This window comes from Artemia sp. Qi Xiang Cuo, chromosome 8 (genome assembly GCF_049724085.1).
Source record: "Artemia sp. Qi Xiang Cuo chromosome 8, ASM4972408v1, whole genome shotgun sequence".
NCBI classification, from domain to species: Eukaryota; Metazoa; Arthropoda; class Branchiopoda; order Anostraca; family Artemiidae; genus Artemia; species Artemia sp. Qi Xiang Cuo.
Genome location: NC_142801.1, coordinates 54,194,422 through 54,222,224, shown reverse-complemented (window position 1 = coordinate 54,222,224; position 27,803 = coordinate 54,194,422). Strand labels below are relative to the sequence as shown.

The window sequence follows — 27,803 nt, the reverse complement described above, 5'->3', positions numbered from 1 at the left end:
AAAAAACAAACAAAACTCCTTGATTAAGCGACATTTTCAATTTGAAAAACATAGAACTTACAAGGGTGCCATTTCGGGAGGGGGGGGGGCCCATCGAAGTGGTAATTTCCCCTACGTTTATATAAATAATACTTAATGTATTTTCGTTAAAAAACTGAAAATTTCTTTGCCCTCCCTACATTTCATAAATTGGTATTCCTGGGAGCTTACAAGTTCTGTTATAGCAAGCATCTTTAAATACTTTTGCAAATCCAAAAATGCGCTTCCAAAGTTGATGCTTATGCTGGTTCAAGCAAACTACTAAAGTATTCACGTATAAGTACTAAGTCAACGACCAAAATTTTATTCAAATATCAGTGGTAAGGACTCCAAATAAATTGCATTTACGTAAGTATACAACTTCAAAGCTTTTAATGCATAGTAAAGAAGGAAGCCACAATAAATATTACGTCTTACTTGCCGTTTTTAGAAGAAGGGGCAATAATTATTCTACTATTTTCAATCAGGATAAGTCGATTAGACAAGGGGATCCCAAACATTTTGGAAGACAAATTTGGTTCCATGGACAGGCGAAATGAAATTTCGAAACTTCGTGTCGTGGGTTAGCATGAGAGTTACCGGTCATGAAAATGGGGTGAACTAAACTCAGAAAAACCAAACAATACCCTGTTTTTTTGTTTTTCTTAGAAAAACAATATATTTTTTTTACAAATGACCTAATTATGTAGTCATTTAAACGCTCTAGCAGTTATGACAAAACAGAACATGAAAAAAACTGTGTTAATAAAATGATGGATTTAGCATATGTGCATTATTTTTATCTACAATTTATAATTTTAATGTATCACTTTTGAAGTAAAATTAATACGTCTATAAGATTTAAATGCGTTAATATTATTAATTTTCTGCAGTAGAGGATAATAGAAATAAAATTATTACCCAAAACTGTGGCAGATTCTTTTTATTCTTCAAGAAAAGACCTGCAAACCTATACGGGCTCTTTACTGCTTCCAATAAGTTGCTTGAAATACTCATGACAGAAGTACTTTTTCTTCTGTTTTCCTTTCACACATTTTTTTAAAATACAAAATTTGTCTGGCTTGTGTGAAGTAAAAGTGCTCGAACTGCCTATTCCCAGGAACTAAAGGCAATTTAAAATCGAATATTCTGACTGGAAATCTACTTTTGCCAAGCAAGTTACCCGAGCCTCCAAAGATTTTACTGTTTTGTACCTTAAATATTAGATTATGTATCTAGTTTCTTATTGTTAGTCTGATGTGTAGCTCATCAGAAGTTTTTTTTTTCTTTTCAATACATTTCTTTCAAATAAAAAAAACTAATTGGTGAATCACTTGGAGATTCATCAGCTCAAAATACTGCTTGAAACAAACCAAAAAATTTGTTTGAAAAAAAAGAGTTTCCAAAAGGAATTTGGTATATTCCCGCCCACCGACGATCCGAAAAAGGGGGCAAAATCAACAGAGATTTATTGTAGAAATAATTTTTAGGATTTTGAATTTGAAAATACCGATAAGTAAATATTTACATCAAGTATACGTTTTGAATCCGACACATTTAGAAAAAAGAACATCGTTTTTGTTTCAGATGTATTTTCAAGTTTTGGAGGTCAATGTGAAGAATTTCCAAGTATTCTTACTGCCCTATTTTGTAGTACCTGTAATTGTTTTAAATGCGTCCAAAAGGTATTAAGATAAACAATTGAGCAGTAATTCAAGTACGAAGCAATTAAAGAGTGGTAAATTATTTTTAGTATGGTAAATTGAAAAATGTATTTCACACGGTACATCGACCCAATATTTTGAGCAAGTTTAACCCTTAAATGATCGATGTGATTACAACAAGACAACAATGGATCATGAAAAACTTTCTAAATAACGATATGACTGAATCCTACAAGTTTTATTCTCACCAACCTGAAGCTCCTTCCAAGAAATCAATTGAGTGGCGCGTTTTGAACGACCAAAAACCATAAATTAAATTTTAGTAAAATTTGGTACTAGATTATTAGAAGCAAACCATCGATTAACTGAAATAACAGTGACAATAAAATTTTTAATTAATGTAGCTGAATCCCTCGTTTTAACAGATATAGCTGTGTCATCTGCAAATAGAATAGCAAGACCAATATTCCCCCGCAAACTTTGCGGAAGATCGTTAATAAAAATCGAAAATAAGCGTGGACCTAATACTGAACCTTGAGGGACACCAATATCATCCAGATTTTTTTTAAATAGACAGTTTTCCATCGACATCTACAGCAATTTTACGTCCACACAGACATGATTTCACTAATTCTAGTCCTATTCCTCTTTTGCCTGCATTTTCCATTTTGTCAGAAAGAATTTAATGGTGTAACGTGTCAAATGCTTTCTTAACATCGTAGAAAACAGCAGCCACATGGAAACCATCTAAACAATCATTGAATTCTGATAAAAGAGCTGCAGCTACGTGTTCTGTCAAATAGCTTGCCCTAGATCCAAAATGGTATTTGGTAAAAACAATTTATCTTATCCAAATAATTAGAAATCCTTTCTTAAAATTTTTCTACAAACACTTTAGATAAAGGCGATAAAACTGCAATGGGACGACAATTATTTACGTCAGATTTATCACCTTTTTTATGTGACGGAATTACCCAGTGTAACTAAAACTCGTAATTAAGTTTTACTGTTAAGATAAACATAAACAACAGCTTATATTCCAAAATCAGTTTTAAAGATTGTTTTCACCTGGCAGTATTCTTTCGGAGTGATTTTTAGTTTTACTTAATTAAAGGGCTGGGACGGGGATCTTCTGAGGAAGGGGACCAACCTGAAGCTCCTGACAAGAAATCAATTGAGTGGCGCATTTTCAACGACCAAAAACCATAAATTCAGTTTTAGTAAAATTTGGTTCTAGATTATTAGAAGCAAACCATAGATTAACTGAAGTAACAGTTACAATAAAATTTTCAATTAATGTAGCTGAATCACTCGCTTTAACAGATATAGCTGTGTCATCTGCAAATAGAATAGCAAGACTACTACTCCCCTGCAAACTTTGTGGAATATCCTTAATAAAAATCAAAATTAGAGCGGACCTATACTGAACCTTGAGGGACACCAATATCATCAAGGTTTTTTAAATTAGACAGTTTTCCATCGATATCTGCCGTAATTTTACGTCCACACAGTCATGATTTCACTAAGTCTATTCCTATCCCTCTTATGCCTGCGTTTTCCATTTTGTCAGAAAGAATTTAATGGTGTAACGTGTCAAATGCTTTCTTAACATCGTAGAAAACATCAGCCACATGGAAATCATCTAAACAATCATTTAATTCTAATAGAAGAGCTGCAACTGCGTATTCTGTCAAATAGCTTGCCCTAGATCCAAAATGGTATTGGGTAAAAATAATTTATCTTACCAAATAATTAGAAATCCTTTCTTAATTTTTTTTCAAACACTTCAAATGAAGGCGATAAAACTGCAATGGGATGACAATTATTTACGTCAGATTTATCACCTTTTTTATGTGACGATATTACCCAGTGTAACTAAAACTCGTAATTAAGTTTTACTGTTAAGGTAAACATAAACAACAGCTTATATTCCAAATTCGGTTTTAAAGATTTTTTTCACCTGGCAGTATTCTTTCGGAGAGATTTTTAGTTTTACTTAATTAAAGGGCTGGCCGGGGATCTTCAAAGAGGGGGAGCTGTAAACCTCCAGTTAAGAATTTTTAAGCATGGAGATTATTATAATACCCTTTTTTTTACCAGTGCTTCCCATCCAAGGGGTTTTCCTTGTAGTTCAAGGACATGAGGGACTGTAATTATACTGAACTGGGTTTTCGTCAAAGTTGATTCCAATGGTTTACTTTTCATTTCGATCCGACTCCATTTTGATGGGTTTGAGACTCTTTCAAAATTTCCACAAATTTGCTTCCCCAATAAACTTTTACTCCAAACTTAGCCAAAACAGCCCTTACCATTCCTGCGTCAGTTTTAAATGGAATTTCTTTCCGACTAGACAGTTTTTAAAAACATAATGCTTTCTTAAACTTCCGGTTACTTCGGGTTGTGGTTCGCCCTTTATTAGGTTGCACCCATCCCTGCAGCTACCCTTTCTCTGTCGTTGAAACGTTGCTCATTAGTTGAATTACAACTGAAAGAAAACGGCTAATTTGAGGATTTATTTTCCTAAATCCTATAAGCCGATTGTATAACTCCAAATGAGTACCTTTGGTATTGTATAATAATATTGCAATAAATTTTTTTGAATAATAGTATAACTTACTAACTAGTCTACGGCAAACTACCATGGTTCTTGGAAGGTGGGGGAAAAAAATTCCCAAGACCCAATTTACTTAGGCTAGGACTATAAAAACACAGAAGAAAACCTGATGCAGTTCTCTGTGAGGGGTTTTTGCTATATGAAAAAGTAGCCAAGTCAGTAACCTTTTAGATATCTTTTTTTATAGCTAATTGGTGAACATTTCACTTGACAAACCCTTCAACAATTTACCAATAGGTATTGTATAATTCCATTCAAGCTCCAAAAGACGGTTTTAGGCGAAATTCTTAATGAAGGAATTTTTTTCTATCTTGGAAAGTAGTGCAGTTAGATAGGTAGGTCCATAGACCTAGGCTATATATAAGATTCCCTAACTGATATAGAGATAAGGTGAGTATAGCCTACTATTTGATTACTTTTTTAGTAATTTTGGAGATTTTTCCTTTTCTGAGCTATGACTAGTAAATATGGAATTTTTAATGGTAAAATTCTACTTTAGCTACTTTTGGCTATCTTGGAAAGGGGTTAGGTTAGAAAAATGAAACTTTCAGGGATGGGTCTGGAGGCTATGCCCTGAGAAGGTCCTTTGAAGTACCTATCTCCACTCCTTCTCCCTCTAGAGGGTCCTGGAATTTGCCAATATGACAGGCCTGATGATGTCCATGGCCTCATGTGGAGTTTTCCAAGCTAAAAGTGGGTGGTCCTGGATGACTCAGAAGCATGATATGGATTTGGTAAAGCCATTCTTTACATTGTCTTTTCTATTTTATTAATTTAAAAAACTTTTTCCACAAAATAAGTTTCAAAGAAAAGTAAAGAACTCCATTTAAAAAAAAAATGAGCAAAAATAAAATCAAATAATCTACCAAGCATGAAACTACCTCAAATCACTCAATAAATAAATGAAGCCTAAAACACACAGAAATTACAATAATTAACCGAGTCAAACTCAAAACGAGCAGAAATTAACATAAGTTGGTCACAAAACCCCTATGCCTTCCCAAGGCCAGGACAAAATTTGCACTTTACTTAAAAATATATAAATTTTTTTATTTTTATAACTTAAATAAATCAAATAATATTAACATTTTGATTACTAAATATCAGTATATCTATATTAAACTGACAATGCACATTCATTTGTATTTTTTCTGTAAAGTGCAAATTTTGTTCTGGCCTTGGGAAGGCATAGGGGGTTTGTGATCAACTTATGTTAATTTCTGCTTGTTTTGAGTTTGACTTGGTTAATTATTGTAATTTCTGTTCATTTAGGGTTTCATTTATTTATTGATAGTGATTTGGGGTAGTTTCATGCTTGGTAGATTATTTTATTTTATTTTTGCTCATTTTTTGTTTAATGGAGTTCTTTACTTTTCTTTGAAAAACTTGTTTTGTGGAAAAAGTTTTTAAAATTAATTTCTGTTTGTTTTATATTGACATAGTCTTTTCAGAGAAAAAGAAAATAATACTAAATTTTTTTTTTGGTTTTTAAGACTTTATAGTTTGGCCTGCTATTTGTATGCTGGAAAAAAATTTCAGCATTTTTTAACAACATATACCCTTTTAAAAATCTGGACACAAATAGTACTGTTGAATTTAGTTTCATACCTCCTCTGGTTGACCTGAAATGGAAAACTTGATACCATTTGCCAAAAATTTACTTTCTTTTATAGCTTGGATACCCTTATGCTATTTTGATTTGGTTAAATTTTAAGAGCAGAAAGGGGAGGGTTGGCAAGGGAGGATGGGAGTGGAAGGGGGATTAGTTGCCCTCAAATCACTTTTAACTATTAAAAAGGGCATCAGCCCTTTCTATTTTCAATCAAATGAGCCCTTTTCGAAGTTCCCACAACAACTCCTTTGATACAAAGTGCCCTGGTCTAAACAACAACAAAAAATAGTGCATTATACCCACTTTGATCATTACTATAAAAATATCAAGCCTTCCAGTCACTTTCGACTATTAAAAAGGGCACTAGGCCTTTTGATTTCCAATCAAATGAGTTCTTTTGGAAATGACAATGCTTTCTATAAACACCTTATATGCCCCCAAGGCATAAATTACAATTTTAACCCTAAGGTCTGTTAGGGTGGTTGTCATCCTTCAAGACCAAATTTCCAGAACTTTCAACTATGTTAAACAACATGGCTAACTCAAAATTTTGATTGGATGTTTTTGGGGAAATGGTGGACATGAGAGGAGTGTTAGTCGTTTTCTAATCACTTTCAACTATTTAAAAGGGCACAAGCCACTCCAATTTCCAATTGAATGAGTGCATTTTGAAGTTTCTACAACAACTTCTTTGATACAAAGTGCCCTGCTCTAAAGGAAAAAATTAATAAATAATACATTGTGCCAACATCCTTCTTATATACACCCAGGGCATAACTTAAAACCCTTGCCCTGAAGGTTGTGGGGGAATGTCCTCCTCTTTACTTAGTCCCTGTTTCTTGTCTTCTTCTCAAGTGTCCCTGTTCTTTACTTAGGCAGCGCAATCGTGCTGCCTATGATTTATACAACAACTTTCTATATAAACGTTATATGCCCCCAGGGCATAACTTACAACCCTTGCACTGAGGGCTCTGAGGGGGTTATCATCCTAAAATACCTAATTTCCAGAACGATCAACTATGGATATCTAAAAATTTTGATTGGATGTGTTTTGGAAAATGGTGGGCATGAGAGGGGCATTAGTTGCTATCCAATCACTCTCAACTATTGAAAAAGGCACTAGCCCTTTCAATTTCCAATTGAATGAGCCCTTTTGAAGTTTCTACAATAACGCTTTCAATAAAAACTATATATGCCCCAGGGCATAACTTACAACTCTTGCCCTGAGGGCTGTGGGGGGAGGGGTTGTCATCCTTATAGAGTTAATTTCCAAAACATTTAACTACGCTTAATAAAAGAGACATCCAACAATATTTCTAGAAAATTTTTGGGAAAAAGGTGGGCGTGAGAGGGATGCTGGATACCTTCCAATGAATTTCGAATATTGTAAAGAGCCTTAGTCTCTTGAGCCTCCAATCGACGGATCATTATTTCATATATCTACGACGAAGATTTCAATAAAAACCTTATATGCCCTCAGGGCATAACTTACAATCCTTGCCCTGAGAGTTCTGGGGGAGTGTCCTCCTCAAAAATATATTCTCTATCTGGATATCAATTATGCTGAACAAAATGACTATCTCAAAATTTTTATTTGATGTGTTTGGGGGAATGATGGGTGTGGGGGGGGGGGACTAGTAGCCCTCCAATCACTCTCAACTATTAAAAAGGGCACTAGTCCTTTGAATTTCCAATCAAATGAGCTTTTTTGAAGTTTCTACGACAACGCCCTCTTTAAAAATCTTGTATGCCCCCAGGGTATAACTTAAAACCCTTGCCCTGAGGGCTGTGGGGAAGTATCCTCCTCAAAAACATATTTTCTATCTGGAAATCAACCATGCTGAACAAAAGTGGCTATCTCAAAATTTTGATTGGATGTGTTAAGGGAAATGATGGGCATGGGGGGGGGGGTGCTAGTTGTCCTCCTATCACTTTGGACCATTAAAAAAGGCACTAGCCCTTCAAATTTCCAATTGAAAGACCTGTTTTGAAGTTTCTATGACAACGCCTTCTATAAAAACCTTAAAGTTATGCCCCCAGGGCATAACTTAAAACCCTTGCCTGGAGGGTTGTGGGGGAGTGTCCTCCTCAAAACATATTTTCTATCTGGAAATCAACTATGCTGAACAAAATTGCTATCTCAAAATTTTGATTGGATGTGTTTTGGGGAATGATGGGCATGGAGGGGGGGGGGGGGGAGCTAGTTGCCCTCCAATCAGTTTTGACTATTAAAAAGGCAACTAGAACTCTCAATTTCCAATTGAATGAGCCCCTTTTGAAGTTTCTTCGACGACCCCTTCCATGTGAAGTGCCCTGCTCTAAAGGAAAAAAATAATATATAGTACATTGTGCAACATTGTTCTTATATGCCCTTAGGGCATAACTTAAAACCCTTGCCCCAAGGGTTGTGGGGGAGTGTCCTCCTCAAAAACATATTTTCTATCTGGAAATCAAATATGCTGAACAAAATGGCTATCTCAAAATTTTGATTGGATGTGTTTGGGAGAATGAGGGGCGGGGGGGGGGGGCTAGTGGCCCTTCAATCACTTTTGACTATGAAAAAGGGCACTAGCCCCTTGAATATCCAATCGAATGAGCCTTTTTTGAAGTTTCTATGACAGCGCCTTCTATAAAAACCTTATATGCCCCTAGGGCATAACTAAAAACCCTTGCCCTGAGGGTTGTGGGGGAGTGTCCTCCTCAAAACATATTTTCTATCTGGATATCAACTACGCTGAACAAAATGGCTATCTCAAAATTTTGATTGGATGTGTTTGGGAGAATAATGGGCGGGGGGGGGGGGGCTAGTTGCCCTCCAATCACTTTCACCTATTAAAAAGGGCACTAGCCCCTTTGAATTTGCAATCGAATGAGCCTTTTTTGAAGCTTTTACAACATCGCCTTCTATAAAAACCTTATATGTCCCCAGGGCATAACTTACAACCCTTGCCCTGAGGGTTGTGGGGGAGTGTCCTCATCAATTTATTCATTTCAATTTATTAAATACTACAATAAATACATAAATACACTTAAGCGCTAGAGGTCCCAAGAAGCATAGCTTGTAGAGGACCTCCTATCAATCACAAAATCCATACAAAACAAATCAGGGAAGGAAAAAAAATACAACCATATCTCAAAAATATAAACACAATGCGAGAAAAATCAACAAAAAAAAAAAAAAAAAAAACACAAACATGAAAAACAAAAACCTTTTAATTAATTTTATATGAACTTAAAATGTCCTGTAATTTATTAAATCTCCAAACCATTAATAATATTATTAAACAGCAGGGTTTGAATCTCATTCAACATAATGAGAGAGGAGAAAAGAAAAAAAAACTATATAAAGTAAAGCAGAATAAATAGATAAAGCAAAATGAATAAAGAAATAAAGAAAAAAAAACGAAATTACTTCAAGCCTTAGAGAATATTTTTCTGGAAAGGGAAGAAGAGTTTTTGATAAGAGAAAGCTCACTGGGAATAGAGTTTCAAAGAGCAATTGTTCTATAAATTGGTGACCTCTGAGCTGCTGAGGATACCCTTTTAGGCAGCTGAAATCTGTGAACAGAGCTCCGAAGCAAAGTCTGGCACTTATGTGTTGATGCTACATCAAAGTAGGATAAGATGTTTGGAGGAAGCAAGAAATTGAAGGCTCAATGAGCTAGTTTTAGGTTCTGCTTCTTGATAACCACATCTAAGGTATCTAGACCTGTATCACTGTAAAGATCAGCTGTAGGATAGAGTCGGGGTAGGCGAAATGTTGCCTTCACCACTCTATTCTGTGCTGTTCGGAGTCGCCAAAGGGAAGAATAGTTAGTATTGCCCCATACAGTTCAGCAATAAGAAAGATAAGGAAGGACAAATGCATAATAAAGAGCAAGTTTGACGTTGGTAGGAAGAAACTGATTGGCACAATGAAGCTTATACACTTGACGAGAAATTATAGAATATTTACAAAAAACATGAGTTTTGACAGAAAGAATACAATCAACGGGTACGTCAAGAAGTTTAACACAAGAGCACTGGGGAGTTATATCAGTACCATAAAAAACAAGGATTGTTGGGGAAGGTTCATACATGTGGTATGGGGTTCGAAAATGAATAATACTACTCTTAGAGCTATTCAACAGCATCCCGTTCTACTCACACCAATCACGCACATGGTTGAGCAGAAGCTGAGCCTTAGCAGCAGCAGAGGGCAGATCATTGGAAACCACGAAAAAATTACTATTGTCTGCAAACAAAACAGTGTGGGTATCAAGGTTAGGAGATGGAGGAAGGTCATTAATATAAATAAGAAAGAGGAGTGGTCACAAAACTGAGCCTTGAGGTACCCCTTTGGAAACCAAAGCTAGATCAGAACATTTCTCATCGTAACAGACAAACTGAGATCTATTAGACAGGTAAGATTTAAACAATTCAAAGACAATTCCCCGAACTCCATGTAGAGACAGTTTTCCCAGTACGACAAAATGATCTACCATGTTGAAAGCCTTATAAAAATCAAGAAATAGTCCTAGAACACAACGACCCTTGTCTATGTTAACACGCACGAATTCTGTAATGTCAACTAGAGCACATGCAGTAGAGAGTTTAGGTTGGAAGCCATACTGGTGATCAGACAGAACAAAACCGATTCCAATTGAAGCACCCGTAGACAGGAATGAAAAAAGCCTCTTATGCACAACTTTTTCAAGTAATTTCGAGAAAATTGGGAGAATTGATATAGGTCTATAATTTGACACTAAGCTGGGGTCACCCTTCTTAAAAAGAGGGATTACTTTTGCAATTTTAAACAAATCAGGGTATACACCTTTTGAAATAGATAGATTAAAAATATGGGTAAGAGGTTCAACAACATAAGAAGAAACAGACTTAAGCACATGGTTTGTTAGTCCAAGCGCATCAGCTGTGTTACTGCTACTTAAAGAAGAAATAAAATCACAGATCTCTATGCTCGTACAAGGAGCAACTTTATAAGAAATTTAAAATAAATTTTCTTGTGAAATATTATCACATTTAATCAGCAGTTTTACCAAGCCAATCCTGCTCAATTCATCCTCAGGGCTATACTGTGGTGTTTCTCCTCCCCATAGTATAGTGCAGACGGTTTGATATCATTCTATTATCCCTTCTTGTTTTAGTTTTGTTTTAAGCTTTTTCCAATAGGCAACGATTAGAAGTTCTCCAAAAAAAAGTCCCCCCAGATCCCACCTCAAATGCCAGTGAAAGGGATACCCATCTTGGCTGGTCAAGCACAATATCTCAAAGTTCAAATGATAGCTCCAATTCTGAGAAGAGGACAATGATAAGTGTAGGGGTTAATGTCACCATAAGTGATCAAAATTGGTTTCAAAAGGTCCTTTCTAGAAGCTCTAAAAAAAGAAAAAAATATTCACAACCAAATGTATTTCCCCTGCCCATGCGCAAAATCCTTCCTCCCAAAACTTAGGAATTTACCTTCAAATTTTTCTTTCTACCCCCTTTGAAATAAAAAAGAGTAGCTCGATAACAGTTTTAATTTTTAAGTTGCTAAAATCAATGTTTTTTCCTAATATTAACTGTGATGGATCTCTGCTAATATCTGTCCAAGATAAGAAATTATCAGACACAACATGTCTTAAAATGATTAGCCTAAATACCCTTCTGAATACCCCAATTAAGACATCTAAATGGAACCCAAAACAATCACCAACAAAAATGGTAGTTTATAATGTTCCCCCAGAATTATCCATTCAGGAGTTAAAAAAAGGGCTCTCGGATAGGGCTGGAAACACAATCCCAGTTGAAGATGTTACCCAACTCGGCAAACCTAACTCCAATGGCCTAAAAACAAGTAGATCCTTCTTATTTGCACTGAAGGAAAAAATTAATAACCCGGAAAAATTATTCCCATTTGGGCAAATCAAGCCACACAAAGAATACAAACCTAAGCCTATCCAGTGTAAGAAGTGTTTCAAACTGGGACAAAAAACAAAAAAATGCAAAGAAATTCTCCTAGGGTGTTGTAATTGTATCCTAAAGCTTTCCATCCTAAAGAGTTGACATCCTGCAACAACACTCAGCCTACGTGCATCATTTGCAAAGGCCCACATGAATCTACAAATAAATCACTATGCCCTGCATATAAGAAAGAGCTCTAACACTTCAAATAGCAACAGAGAAGGCCATCCCATACCCCTTTGCAGCAATGGAAGCAAATACTGCCCAACAATACCAAATAAAGCCAGTAATGAAACCAACGAAAACCCCCTAGTCAAACGCCCCCAATGCATCAAGCACCCCATATAATACACCATCTTCTAAGCCCCCTAGCTCACATCCCTATCAGAAGGAATCACCAAGTCGACAAGCCTCCTTGGCCGGTGAGATGAGGTCAGCCTGGCCCCCCCCCGCCCAAGAAGAAACAAACCTGAAACACTACCAGGAATTAATCCCTTAACCAACAAACAGGATGCACAACCAAACATGCAATCCCCAAATATATGCTTATTCATTCTAAACTGTAATGCTGTTAAGGCCATGAATATACATCAACTACAGAAAACAAAAATCATTGCAGAATTAGCAAAAACCTATATCCCTGATGATATGCTCATTCAAGCAAAAAAAAAGATCTTGCTTTACTTTTAACAAAGCTGAACATTGATACACAGTCATATGAAGAATAAATCAACAACACAACATATATCAATACTCCAATAGAATGTAAGATCACTCACAGAAACTAAGCTAAATGAACTAATATCTTTTATGAATAATAATTCAATTAATATTGCTTGCCTCCAGGAAACTCATTTAACCCAAAATCAACAAATTAAGTCTCTGGTATATACTATCCTCAGAAAGGATAGATCTTCAGAGAGAAAAGGAGGTGGGGTAGCTTTACTATATCAGAATAATCTAAAAATACGTGGCATCAATTTTCTACATTTTTCAAATGATGTTGCTACAATTGGTGTCAGTGTTTGGCTGAATAATATAAAAACCTACATAATCAGCTTTTGTAACCCTAATAGCCAAATTTCAGATGCCATGGATTTCTTTAATTATATAAATAATTCTAATATGTTAAAAAATATCATTAGGCTATTTGTGGAGATTTCAATGCCCACAGCCTTTTGTGGGTGAATAAACCAGTAAATAAAACTGGGAAACTCACTGAACTTATGACTTCAAATGTTAATGAAGTATCTGTTGCTACCTCTCCAAGCCTGAATACGTATTTCAGCCTCAAAATTGGCAGACTTACTACAGTTGACCTAAAAATTGTGATATTAAATATTTTGAATAAAATTTACATAAATAAAATTGATAGTCTATGTACTGACCACTTTGCCATTGTTTGCTCCCTAAATTAACCTACTAAAACTCTCTCTCATACCTCCAAATATATTAACACTAAAGCTAATTCGATTATGCTCCAAAATACGCAAAATGATGAAATTACACGTTTTACCTAAAATTCATGTATTTCAAACACAACAGTTGACACACATGCTGAAGCCTTGACATCTTTACTAATAAATACAGCTAATCATGCTATCCCCAGGACAACACCTAAGAAAACATTCCTTAAACACATTCCTAAAGCATGGTGGACAAATGAGTGCCTAAATAAATAGAGAATAAACAAGGCAGCTAGGACAGAATTCTTAAGAAAACAATCACCTACTACTTATCTAAAAAAATTACAAGCGGAATCTAATCTAAAAAGGACTATAATAGATGCTAAATATAACTACTGGAATAATTTTGCAAATAATCTCTCCAGAGAAACTCATGAGCCAATTATACATAAAGTCATAAGCCACATCTGTGGGAAAAAGACTTCCCCCAACCCACTCCTGTATGAGCTTATACATAGTAATACCCATTATGACAATGATAATGGAAAAGCTAACCTATTTGCAACTCTCTTTGTTAATAAGCTAACATCAAATAATCAAAGCAAACTGTCCTCAATTCCTATGAACCCAAGTTACCAACCACGCACGGGATCCGAGTATATAACCAATCCATTTTCAATCCAGGAAATGAATAACGCAATACATCATATTAGGACCGAAACTAGCGGAAGCTATAACAATATACACCCTACACGGATAAAGAATCTCACCCCTTCATACAAACAAGAACTAATAAATTGTTATAATCACGCTTGGGCATCTTTAATTTTCCACAATATATGGAAATGTTCGTTCCTCCTACCAATCCTAAAGAAAAATAAACCCAAAGATAACCCTGAGTCTTTTAGGCCCATAGTGATTACTCCTGTGATGGGGAAAATAATGGAGAAAATGATCTATCAGAGACTCCTCTGGTTTGTTCAAAAAAATAATATGATCCCTCACACTCAAACTGGATTCAGGAAACACCACTCCTCAACAGATGCTTTCATTTTGCTAACAAATGCAATCAATGAATCTTCCTCAAAAATAATGTCCTAGTTGCAGTTTTCCTAGATTTTGAAGGGGTATATGACAATGTGAACCACCAAATCCTTTTAAACAAACTTGCAAACCTTGGAATACCCCCTAAGCTAGTATCTTTTATTAAATCCTTCATAGAAGTGCGAAGTTTCATTGTTTGTGTTGGTTCAGCCTCTTCACCCCAAAAGACAATAACCAAAGGCATACCACAGGGAGTAATCCTCAGTTGCCTCCTATTTGCCCTATATCTCTGGGACATGAACCTACCCCACACGAATATACAATATGCTGATGATCTGGTGCTATGGTCATCTGGCAACACCTTTGAGATAGCACAGTCAAATCTGCAAAAGTCACTTTTCCAGTTTGAAAAATGCTCTCAACATTCAGATGTACCCATTACACTACCAAGTCAAAAATAATCCAATTTCACCGAAAGCGAAAACATGTTAATGCAAAACTAACTCTAAATAAAACAACTATTCCCGAAGATAATCATATTAATTACCTAGGTCTCATGCTTGACCAAAAACTTAATTTCCACCTCCACATTTCAAAAACAATAAAAAAATGCTATAGAAAACAAATATACTAAAAAGACTTCTTTCTACACCCTGGGGCTGTAAGGAGAAAACCTTATTCCAATTTTATAAATCACATATAAGACCCCATATTGACTATGGGCTCATCGTCTATGGTGCATGTGCAAAGACCCAGATGCAAAAAATTGAAACAATACAAAACGATATAATACGTCTCATATTTGGTCTTAGAAAACCCACAAGCACCAAGTTTGCTTATGGAGAGTGGATTAACAACAATAAGGGAGAGACGTAGCTTTCTCTTGACAAAACATCTTACAAAAATTGAATCAAATAGCTCACACACACTACATAATTGGTTAAGAAATCCAGCCATGCATAGAGGCATTGCAGATGAGTATGCCAATATTCAGAAGAAGTTCCCCATACCAGCAACGTCTATTGCACCCACTTTCCCCCGATCCCCCCCATGGAATTGGTCAAGTCCCATAATAAATAATGAGCTCTCAAAGTGGAATAAAGATTTAACCCCCCATTGCTTTTGTCCAGAAAAAATTTGCAGAACTTAATACAATTACCTATAAAAATCATTTCCAAATATTTGTTGATGTATCAAAAATGAATGAGAAGGTTGCAAGTGGTGTCTTCCTTCCTCACCTGAAAATTGCAATGGGTGAGAGATTATATAATAATTTATCTATAATGTCTGCTGAGTTAAATGCCATAATCATGGCATTAGAAAACTTTAAGGAAAACCAACCTTTGATTGGAAACTCAAATAATATTATCATACATTCTGACTCTCTTATCAAGCCTTGAGTTGCTGGCCTCAGCTCCTCAATATAAGTTGGACATTGACACTTATCATTGTCTCAGTATTATAGATAATTTTGCTTCAAGTGGCATAAGAACTCATTTTCAGTATATTCCTAGCCACTCTGGCATAAGTGGTAATCATCAGGTTGATGAAATAGCAAAAAATGCTCTAAATATTGACCAGCCAAGTGGGAGACCAATCCCAATTGGAGATATTTACCAATGGGGGCTATCAGATATTAATTTCAATAAGATTAATCCTATCCTTTCCCCCTTTCCCAATAAGTACCTTTCTAAAATTTATCATAGAATTCGTTCTGGAACAAATGGACAAAATTTCCTTGCAGTCTCGTATAAGTTTTCTAATTCAAGCGGTTCAAGTCCCCTGTCCCCTCTTTGCAGGCATTGTAATATGCATAAAGAAACAATTGACCATTGCCTATTTGAATGTAATATGCTGACGTCTGCACAACATACCTTGCTGTGTAAACTGTTAAAATACTTCAAACAACACAACATCTCACTATCAGCCAAGAGCCTAGCCAACTATACCTGCACACAGAGCACAGAAATCGATATCTGTAATCTTATATTTGAACTCCTTGAGTCGAAAGATCTACTGAAAGATATCTGAGAATATCTAATAAATAAGATACAACCAAGCCAGTAGCTCTGTAGCCCACAGAGTGAAGCAATAAGAAAAGGGCTAAATAGTATCAACTGAATAGTCTGCCTGCTGCGAATTAGAAGAAGAAGAAGAAGAAGAAGGAGTTAGAAAAATACTTCTCTCACAAGATCATAACTCAGCAGCAACCTTATAAGAAAATTAAAATACATTTTCTTGCGAATTATTATCGCTTCTAATCAGCAGTTGTACTAAACTTATCCTGCTCAACTCATCCTCAGGGCTATACTGTGGTGTTTCTCCTCCCCATAGTATAGTGCAGACGGTTTGATATTTTTCTATTTTCCCCTTCTTGTTTTAGTTTTGTCTTTTCTTTGTTTAAAGCTTTTTCCATGTAAACTGTTAAAATACTTCAAACACCAGAAAATCTCATTATCAGCCAAGAGCCTAGCCAAATATACCTGCACACAGAGCACAGAAATCGATATCTATCATCTTATATTTGAACTCCTTGAGTCAAAAGATCTACTGAAAGATATCTGAGAAAATCCAATAAATAAGAGACAACCAAGACAGTAGCTCTATAACCCACAGAGTGAAGCAAAAAGAAGAGGGCTAAATAGTATCAACTGAATAGCCCGCCTGCTGTGAATTAGAAGAAGAAGAATTCTCTCAGCTGGTGAAGATTTACCTAGTTTAGGAAAGGAGGGGGTCTTAACATTTGGTAGGGTGGTAAAATAGAAGTTGAAGGCACTAGGTGGAGCCGTTTTGTCAACGGCTGAATTATCTGTTGTTTTAACTGCATTGGGCTGTTTCTTTGATTGTTTCCTACGAGATAAAGCTTTATTAACTACACTCCAAGCTTTTTATAAATTACCTTTGCAGTCCTTAATTTTCCAAAAAAAAAAATTCTTCTTAGCTAGTCTAATTTTTGATGTTAATACATTCTTATAATGCTTATAATTTGATAAATAATCAGGATCAAGGCTTTTGCAAGCCAGCTTAAAAAGTTCTGACTTCTGAATTGTTGATCTCACAAGACTAGGAGACATCCAAGGCATCTTGGGTTTATATTTACTTGAAGGTTTTACAAGGGGAAATTTTTTTTCAATTAATGTTGTCAGCCGACTTATTAATGAGGCTGAAGCCCTATTAACATCATCAGAATTCGTTACTGAACACCAATCACTAGCATTAAGATCAGACATAAGGTTATAAACATTGCTCTGACTATAAATTATTGAATAAGACTCACCTCTGGTATCCTCTTGGCTCAGCATTTTCAATTTGGGAACAGAACAATAAATTGGAAAATGGTCAGAAAGATCAGAGAAAATAATACCAGAGGAAAATTTAATATCGGTTTTAAAAGACAACAAACATTTGTCAATCGGTTATGTAAAATATATATCTAAACCAATACGAGTAGAAGAGAAAGTGCAAGGAAAAATGCCAGAGGAAGCAATAGATTAAAAAAAACGGTCAGAATCATCATCGCACCAAATTTTCAATAAATTGCAGTTAAAGTCTCCAAGTATAAAAACATTTCTTGAACCAAGCTTATCAACTGAGTACATTTCATCAATTAATTCAGAAAATTTCGCAATTGGGAAAGGTGGAGGCTTATAAAATAAACAAATAGTGTCACAACTTACTGTATCACATGACAGGTCAACAATCAAAGCATACACACTTCTATTATTTATGACTAGATCAAAATTCTACTCAAGATCTGTACATCTCACAACATTAAGATTACTTCTGACAAAAAGGGATATACCACCAGAGCACTTAGTTAGAGATCTAGTTGAGTGGTATGCAGTAAAACCTGGTATGTCATACACAGACATATCATCACTTGAAGACAGCCAGGTCTTTGTGAGACCTACTACATCATAAGGGCAGTTGATACCACCAATATATTGCAGAACATTATCCCATTTGTACCTTAAACCTTGCACATTCAAAGTAAACACATTAAAGTTTTTAACAGAAGACATTGAGGGCAGTACTTTTTCAAAGTAATGCTGATAAGAATGGTAACAACAATCAGACTGATGAAAAGATTTTAACAGAGGATCATTTTCACTATCATCACTAGAAACAAAAGGTGAATCAAAACACACTGAATCTAGAAGAGAAAGTTTACTTAGGAAAGAAAAAGAATCCTAAGTATCATCCCTTTTCATTATCCAATATTAGGAAAAGTGGTGAAACAGATAAAGCTAAATTAGTGGGGACAGGAAGAATACAGCATGGAAAATAAGTTAAAAAAACAAACTGCATGTAATAATTTTTATGACAAGGGTAAAAGAACAAGCCAAAGAGAAAAAAAGAAAATTTGGCAAAAAAAATAACTAAGCAGATGAAATTTTGTCATAAAGGGAAGAGTTATGTTAAGCAGCACTAGTCATTCTGAAACAATACTGGCAAAAGATTCTTGAAAAACAGGAAGGGCATTAATGTCACCAATGGATGATATTTGAGTACCCTACTTCCACTTTTAAGAAAAATATCACCATTTACAGCCCATGCATTATTCCTGCCACAATGAGCTTTAGCTTGTGAAAGTAAGGTAAGCCTATGTTTAGCCAAAGGGTCATTAATGACCACACCAGAACCTTTCAGGTTCTTGCTATTTTTGAGACGCAAGAAACCTGCTCTCAGGTTGCAGAACTCAATAATAACTGGTCGATTTTTATTACCAACTCGTTTTCCAATACGTTTCACAAACACAATGTCACTGGTTCAAAAGACTAATGCCAGGAAACTTATCATGGCAAAATGACAAAAACTTAGGTTCAGGGTTGTCAAATGTACTATCCTCAGGTAATCCAAACACAATGAGTTGATTTTTTAATTCTTGCTGCTTAAGTTGATCAGTTTGAGCAGCAACATGATCAGCAAGCTTTTTTTCAATGACTGTAATTTTAGCACAAAAGTCCAATTCTTGAGGCTGTGAACTGATAATCTGTTTAATGTCTTCCTGGATGGAGCCTGAAATCAGGTCCTTTACTGTCAAATTAAGGTCAACTTTGTCACTTTTCATAGGCAGGCCAAGGGATTGAACTTGTGACTGAATGCTCTTTGTAACAGCAGTAAGCAGGGATTTAAAGACATTTATCTTCAATGGACATCGCCATCTTCTTCAAGTCAGTAATATCTGTCTGAATTTCAGGTATAGCAATGGCAGGATTACTTGAGTTAGCAGGCCTAGAAGTAGCAGCAGCAGATTGGCTCCTCGTGGAAATTTCAAAGAAGCAATATGAGCAAAGCACAGCAGAATAGAGAAACCAAGCAAAATGCAGGAAGCAAACAGATGCTGAGTAGCTGCAGGATTGTTGGAAATTAGTAGAAATTGGAAAGAATCTTACCCTTAAGGTCCCCTTTTTACCATAGGGATATCGTTGGATATACTTGTCAGTTGTAATAGGGACAACTGATGAACCCACTGGTACCAATAGTTGTTGTTTCTTGTTAAAAACCAATGAGATATAATTCAGCACATATCGATTGCAAATTGAAAGGGGCTAGTGCCCTTTTTAATAGGTGAAAGTGATTGGAGGGCAACTAGCCCCCCCCCCCACGCCCATTATTCTCCCAAACACATCCAATCAAAATTTTGAGATAGCCATTTTGTTCAGCGTACTTGATTTCCATATAGAAAATATGTTTTTGAGGAGGACACTCCCCCACAACACTCAGGGCAAGGGTTATAAGTTATGACCTAGGGGCATATAAGATTTTTATAGAAAGCGCTGTCATAGAAACTTCAAAAAAGGCTCATTCGATTGGAAATTCAAGGGGCTAGTGCCCTTTTTCATAGTCAAAAGTGATTGAAGGGCAACTAGCCCCCCCCCCCCCCCCACTCCCATCATTCTCCCAAACACATCCAATCAAAATTTTGAGATAGCCATTTTGTTCATCATATTTGATTTCCAGATAGAAAATATGTTTTTGAGGAGGACACTCCCCCACAACCCTTGGGGCAAGGGTTTTAAGTTATGCCCTAAGGGCATATAAGAACAATGTTGCACAATGTACTATATATTATTTTTTTCCTTTAGAGCAGGGCACTTCATATGGAAGGGGTTGTTGAAGAAACTACAAAAGGGGCTCATTCAATTGGAAATTGAGAGTTCTAGTTGCCTTTTTAATAGTCAAAACTGATTGGAGGGCAACTAGCTCCCACCCCCTCCATCCCCATCATTCCCCACAACACATCCAATCAAAATTTTGAAATAGCAATTTTGTTCAGCATAGTTGATTTCCGCATCTCAGCAGTATCCCAAGAACGTCTGAGGGTATTATGTCCAAAATTTCGGGGCTACTTCTGCTCTTAAGATTTAACCAAATCAAAATAGCGTAAATGTATCCAAGCTATCAAAGAAAGTAAACAGATTTTTTTTTTGCAAATGATATCAAGTTTTCTATTTCAGGTCAACTAGAGGAGGTATGAAACTAATTTAAACACTACTATTTGTGTTCAGGTTTTTAAAAGGTTGTATGTTGTTAAAAATTGCTGAAAAATTTTCTCCAGTATACAAATAGCAGGCCAAACTATAAAGTCTTAAAAAACGAAAAGATTTGAAGAATTATTTTCTTTTTCCCTGAAAAGGCTATGTCAATATAAAACAAACAGAAATTAATTTAAAGCAACTTTTTCCCCAAAATGAGTTTTTCAAGGAAAAATAAAAACTCCATTAACCAAGAATAAGCAAAAATAGAATCAATTAATCTATCAAACTTAAAACTATCACAAATCAGCATCGATAAATAAATGAAACCCAAAACGAACAAAAATTACAATAAATAACTGAGTCAAACTCAAAACGAGCGGAAATTAACATGAGTAAGGCTCAAAACCCCTATGCCTTCCCAAGGCCAGAACATGATTTGCGCTTTACTAAAAGTAATACAAATGAATGTGCATTGTCAGTTTAATATACATATACTGATATTTATTAATCAAATGTTAATATTATTTGATTTATTAAAGTTATAAAAGTAAAAACATTTTGAGCCCTACTCATGTTAATTTCTGCTCCTTTTGAGTTTGACCCGGTTATTTATTCTAATTTCTGTTCGTTTTGGGTTTCATTTATTCATCAATGCTGATTTGTGGTGTAGTTTCCCACTTGGTAGATTATTTGATTTTTTTGCTCATTTTTGGTTAAATGGAGTTCTTTACTTTTCTTTGAAAAGTTTATTTTGTGGAAAAAGTTTTTTTTTAAATTAATTTTAGGAAAGAACATTGCACCTAAATTACTCAAATGAAGCCCAAGGAAAGGGCTCTGAGCCATATACATTTGCTAAATCCTGATTTATGTAGAATTCAAGAATTGGTAAAGCTGCATGTCAAATTTGAAAAATAATCTTAATTTGGCTTAAAATCCTATTCAAATCACTCAAATTGTCTTTTCCTGATGTAGAGTCAAAGAAAACTAGGTCCATACTAAAATGAAGGGGAAACCCATTTTTGCCAAATTTGAGATGGGTTATCTGTCTTTTATGCATACCTCTAAGCCATAAGAACAGTGAATGTGTAGATATGGGAAATTGAAAACATCACCTCAGTGCATACTTTAGGCTCTGAATCCATTCTTGAAAATTTAATCCACTTTTTGCTGGCACTTATTGACATGGCACCTATTCCAAGCTCTCCATTTTTTTTAAATATTAGTGTTTGCTGTTTCTTTTTTTGGCGGGGGGGGGTTACTGGTAGTAAGTTTAATGATGATATCCACTTTAGGGCTATTAATAATTAGTTTACCTTATCATTTGTGTCAAAACTGATTATTTGAAGTCTCTAGTTCATGCTCTTTGCAATCATATTTACCTCTTATATTTCAGAAAACTGTAGACCAATGATAATTATAATAATTTATTTTTGCCCGCTCACACCAAAAAAAAGAGAAAAGTAGAGTAATAACAAAAGAAGAAAAGTAAAAACAAGAAGACTCAGCATCAAAGAAGAAAATTAAGTAGTAACTTCTTCATTTGCACTTGTAGATCAGATGAAGAGGCAAAAACTTGAACAATGTTTCCAATGCCTTTTTTTCTCCACTTGTTTCAGTAGACACCACAATGACAATAGGGTCTACCATATTTTGAGGTCTTTGAACAAATGTGTTCCTCTTTTAGAGCAGGTATCAAAGCAAAAACTTAAGGCATTTGTAGTATACAGACCAGAGTTTTAGTCTGTCAGTTTGTGTGAACCAGTCCCATAGTGGTGATACATAAAGCAGGTGAGGGAGAGCAACTACTGCGTTAAGCTTTGCAAGAATCTTCCTGTTTAAGCTAAATTTAGAGGGACAAGCTTCCCGTAACTTGAACAAATACTGTTGGTAATTTTCTCGATTGTTAGTAAACGACAACTTCTAACATCATGACTGTAAGTTATTCCCAGGTACTTCATGGTATTTCCAGGGAAAATTTTCATTTGTTCAACCATCACATATGTAGGGCCACTGCTTTGCTGCTTTCTTGCCGAGGGACACAATTCCACAAACTCCATCTTTACTGGGTTGACTCTTAGACCCACTAAACCCTTAAGACCCTTAGGACCAACAATTACTTAGACCCTAAAGTCCAACTATTACTTTTGTAACCAGTTATCAGGTGGTCAATATTTTCTTGTGGAGAAGTAAGGTTGCAGCTCAACATCAGCAGGTCGTCAGCATACAGAAGCAGACTGAGGTTGCATAGATTGATGCTGAATCCTCCAGCAACGTTTTTTGTTATTCTTGATGTCAGGGTATTAGACAGGATGGTGCTTAATACGGATCTTTGTCAAAGACCTCAAACAAGTCTAATAATTAAATCTAATCATCAAGTCAATCTATAATTAAAATCTATGCCATGTTTTTACTTGGCAATTACTGATGTATTACCCATATTGAAATTACTGAATTGACAAGTAAAATTATTACACTACATTCTGTTAAGTTAGGTGAACTTTTTCATCTCTGTTACTCAACAAAACTTTCTTCTATCTTTATTTAAACTCATGTAGCAAGCCCCTCCCCCCCGCCAAAAAAAAGAATGGATAAAGATGTGCATAGTCAATTTCTTATATTCTCATATATATAGTCTAATATATTCTAAAATTGCATAAATTTCACCTTTAATACTTTTAACATATTAAATCAATGGTTAATCTCATAAGGCTTGACAAATAATTTTGTGCCCACTTTGAACTATATTATGATAAATTTTACAATTGTCCCAAAATGCAGTTAAAACAACAATGCAAATGCAAATAAAACAACACGAAAATATAGAAATACATGTATTAAGTTTTAAATAAGGCAGTGAAAATAACAAAAAAGTCTTTTTCACTAAAATTAATAAAAGTCCGATTTTTTTGGCTTCATGTCCAGAAAACCTTTACCAATGGGAATAAAAAACTGAATTAAACAAAACATACAAAGAAAAGGGAAAATTAAAACAAAAACACGAACAATAAAAAAAATCACATCATATCACACAAATATTATCATCTTGGATATTATTAAAATGAGTTTTTTTTTATAGATTTTGTTCCATTTTTTCCTTTTCTTTATATGATGTGTTAATTTTAATTTAGTTTTTTTTTATTGTTATTTTTATTTCTATTGATAAAGGCTCCCAGACGTGAAGGTGGAATATTTGGACTTATCCTATTATTAGTGAAGCTAAGACTTTTGATATTTTCTGCTCCCTTATTTTAAATATTATACCCATTTTTTCTCTGTTTTTATTTTGTTTAATTTGTAAATGGAAAGACATGGTAGTTTTGGAAATTATTTCCAAAATGCAGTGGTGTCTATTTTACCAATTTTACCCACTGTCCAGAGTGGTTGCACCTCTGTCCAGAATGTGACTTGTATGAAACCCAATTATTTATTATGCTTATTCACATTATTATATCATGCTTGTTAAAATTCCTCTTTTGTAACATGCTAATGCAGCACTGTTATCTTGCAGCACAAAGAACCCTGCTATCATGTCCCACCAGAACTATTTGGAATTCAGTTAGGCAGCAAGTAATACAAAGGAAACACCATGACTCTTTATTAAAAAGACTAGAAGTATCATCTGTTCCTGTAAGGTTTGCTGCAACACATGAATCACAGGGCATAGACAAAGCTTCTAAACATTGGACTGGTGAAAGGGTTTTAAGTCTTGTTTTAGTGGGAGTAATTCCTGCTGCTTTTGCTTTCCCATCTCCTTTGATGGATTCTATCCTTGCCTTGTCAGCCACTGTTCACTCCCATTGGTAAGTAACAAGGATTTATTATAGTTGTTGGATATAATTTATTGATAAATTATTCAAAGCCGTAAGTAAGGAGCAAATTGGCTCAATAGTAACCAAAATCTAAAAAGAGAACTAAATACTAAAAAAATTAAATTAAATTTTTATGTTGATTCCAAATATATAAAATGCATTAAATTTAAAGTTGCCCATCAGAAATTACAAGCCTGAGAAAATTTGCCCAACTTTCTAGAAGGAAGGGGGATAACCCCGAACCATCAAGCAATCTTAATGAAAATCATATCATCAGAATCAGCATATTAGAGAACCTTACTGTAGAGATTTGAAGCTCCTATATACAGAAATGTGAATTTTTGCATATTTTTTTTTGTCAAAAGAAAGATCACAGATGCATGTTTATTGGTTTGTTGGTTGTTTTATTTTCCAGGGGTGATCACATTGAATCAGTGATCCTAGAAAATCAAGAGGGCCCATTTGATTGGAAATAAAAAGTTCTAGTGCCCTTTTTAAGTGACCAAAAAGATGGGAGGGTATGTAGCTCCCCTCCCATGCCCCTTTTCCCCCAAAGGATTTTCTTCAGAAAGAATTTTTGCGGGGAGAAAAGTCTCTGGGAGAATCTTCCAGGGTAAATTTTACATAGGGAAGGAAGGAAGGGTATTTCCTGGTATAATTTGAAAAACGGCCAGAAATTAAATAAAAAAATTTTCCAGAAATTTTTCTTTTATCTGTAAGGAAAGAGCAATGTTAAAACTTAAAACGAGTAAAAAATATTCCATATATGAAAGGGGGAGGGGGTTGGCCCTTCCCCGACCCCTCTTTATGCTTAAGTTCGACTTTGTGTTACAGTTCTTTAAGAAAGAATACTCAACTACAAGGCCAGTTGAATTTGAATGAAAATTATTTTTTAAGAACTTCAATACATTAGCTTAAAGAATGAGGGTTGAGGAAGGGACAGCCCCCCCCCCCTCATTATATAGAATAATTTCCGTTCGTTTTAAGTTTTGATGTTGCTCCTTACCTTTAGGTGAAAAAATTGTTGTTTTTTTTATTTCATTTCTTACAGAGTTAAGACAAGTAGAGTAACTTCTTGTAGCCTTTCTTATTTTAGAAAAAAATAAACGGTTCAAAAGAATTCCAATCCAATGTGTTGCCTGTGACTTATTTTGCATGCTTAATGTATAATTTTGGTCAGGTATAATCTTGACAAATCTATGCCACAGGTTGGAGTAGTTTCCTAGTTACCTAGTTCCTTATCCCTTTTTCCTATTTTCAAGTTGATCCCTAAAATTAGCTCAATAAATCCATCTTCTCAGAAAAATTGAAAAACTTGACCTAAAGTATTTGTGCTTAGACTGGGCTGATGTTTAGATTCTTAAAATGTTTCTATTTTTATTATTAATATTCATTGCCTTTAAATCTTAAGCAGAACCAGTGCTTTTGTTAATTCGAGATTTCTGTTTACCCCCCCCCCCCCACCCTGGAAATTTTGGAATATTGCAGCGTAAAATTTGATTATAGTAATTTCACACCTCTTCTAAAATTTTAGCCTTAGAACAATGTGTCAGGATGTATTTAGTTTCTTAATTGTTTTCCTTAAAATCTTGTTTTGAAATTCTTATCTATGAATGCTTCATTATGCAACAATTTAGCTTGTTTTTTCTGATGATGGTATTGTAGATTGAATTTATTTTAAAACTTGCTCCAGAGCCTTTCAGACGACAGCATAAAAAAGAAAAAAAAAAATAGCATATACTCTTTTGAGGAACAGAGCATTTTTCTTGCCCCCTTCTTTCCTACAGAAAATTTGAGTCTCCCCTATCCTTATTCAATAACTTTTCTTGAAAGCCTCAGCTCGATCTCCCAGTTGGGAGGTGAGGGCAGACTTGCAAAAACTACTTAAGGTACATAATTCACCACCATTTAATCAAGTCTACTGACTGTGAGAAATACTGGCTTCGGATACCCATCGTATAGCGTGACATTAAAGCTAAAGATTAGTAATAAGCGGGGAATTTACTGCATTGAATGGTATCTAGTTCTTATTGGTATTGTATTTTTTATCATTTGTAACATTGAATAATTTTAGGTCTCACAAGGTCATCCTGATCCTGGTAATGACCTGAGAGATCAGGTTAGGTAGGAGAATTACAAATTGCTTTCACGTGACAAAATACCCTAGAACTTAAAAGGAAGAAAATGAAATTCATGTGCTGCAGGGGATGAAGAAGCCCATGGAAGAATTTAAAAATACTTCTTTTAGAAATGGAAAAAGCAATCATAGTTTGTAATTTAGCTCAATAAGAGTTTTATATGGGATCCATAATTACCCTCAAACTGAAAAAGAGATGAAAGAATTACAAAATAAATATGTCATCAGCAGTAAAGCAAAGGGATAATTTTTTGTAAAACAGAACAAAATTTTAGTAATTACTAACGTTAACTATAAAGTAAACCTACCCCCCCCCCTGAAAAAGCAGCAATTATCCTGTCAAACCTGTGATTTTTATTGTTTTTATTTTTGTAACTATATGCACATCTTGCTATTGTGCAAACATGTCCTTTTGGAACATAAACAAGAGTGATAAAATGTATCTTCATTGACTGTACTGAAATGAGTTGACAGATTTTATGGCAAGATAAGATTTAATTTTTAAAGTTGAATAGAAAACAAAGTATTTAAAGGCAACACAAAGGATAAGGATAATTTATTGATGATGTCTTTGGTTCTCTGGTCTAGGGCATCGAAGGAGAGCATACTCAACTAATACGCTTTTTCCTATTGAAGCTACTAATTTTTTTTTTGGTGGGGTAAGGGCTGTAAGGTTTAAAAGATAAAGCTCCTGTGGGTACGATGCATCGTATAATGTTATTAGTAAAGAGCAATAGACTTAGTAAAGAGCAATATGTATTTTATGCATATTTTTCCTGGCCCCATATTTAGAAAAGATAAGGTTATAGAAAGCTGCAGGATGACTCATTCAATGCCAAATTAAAGACTATTGGAATTTTTAAGGGCTTAAACTGATGAAAGGGCGCTCAACCGTGTGTAGTGCACCAGATGCCTTTAAATGTTATTGTTACTACGTTATCCTGATAAATTGAGCTAATAGTGGAGCTAAAGACTATAAAATTTAAAAAGCAACATACTCCTATTGATAATTTTTATTCTAACAAAATGTAGGACAAACATTGTGCAATTTTTTATTTCTGATTTAGTATCTAC

At 34.9% G+C, this 27,803-nt stretch overlaps 1 protein-coding gene across 1 annotated transcript in view; it reads left to right on the top strand.

Moving 5' to 3' along the window:
• The first annotated feature begins 4,109 nt into the window (after window positions 1–4,109).
• Window positions 4,110–27,803, top strand: part of SdhD (succinate dehydrogenase, subunit D) — a 32,185-nt gene continuing 8,491 nt past the window's right edge. Inside the window, exons 1-2 of the mRNA XM_089093019.1 lie at window positions 4,110–4,247; window positions 24,292–24,583. Of these exons, the coding sequence (XP_088949145.1) occupies window positions 4,235–4,247; window positions 24,292–24,583 (305 nt within the window). The 5' untranslated portion in view covers window positions 4,110–4,234. The remainder of the gene's footprint in view (window positions 4,248–24,291; window positions 24,584–27,803) is intronic.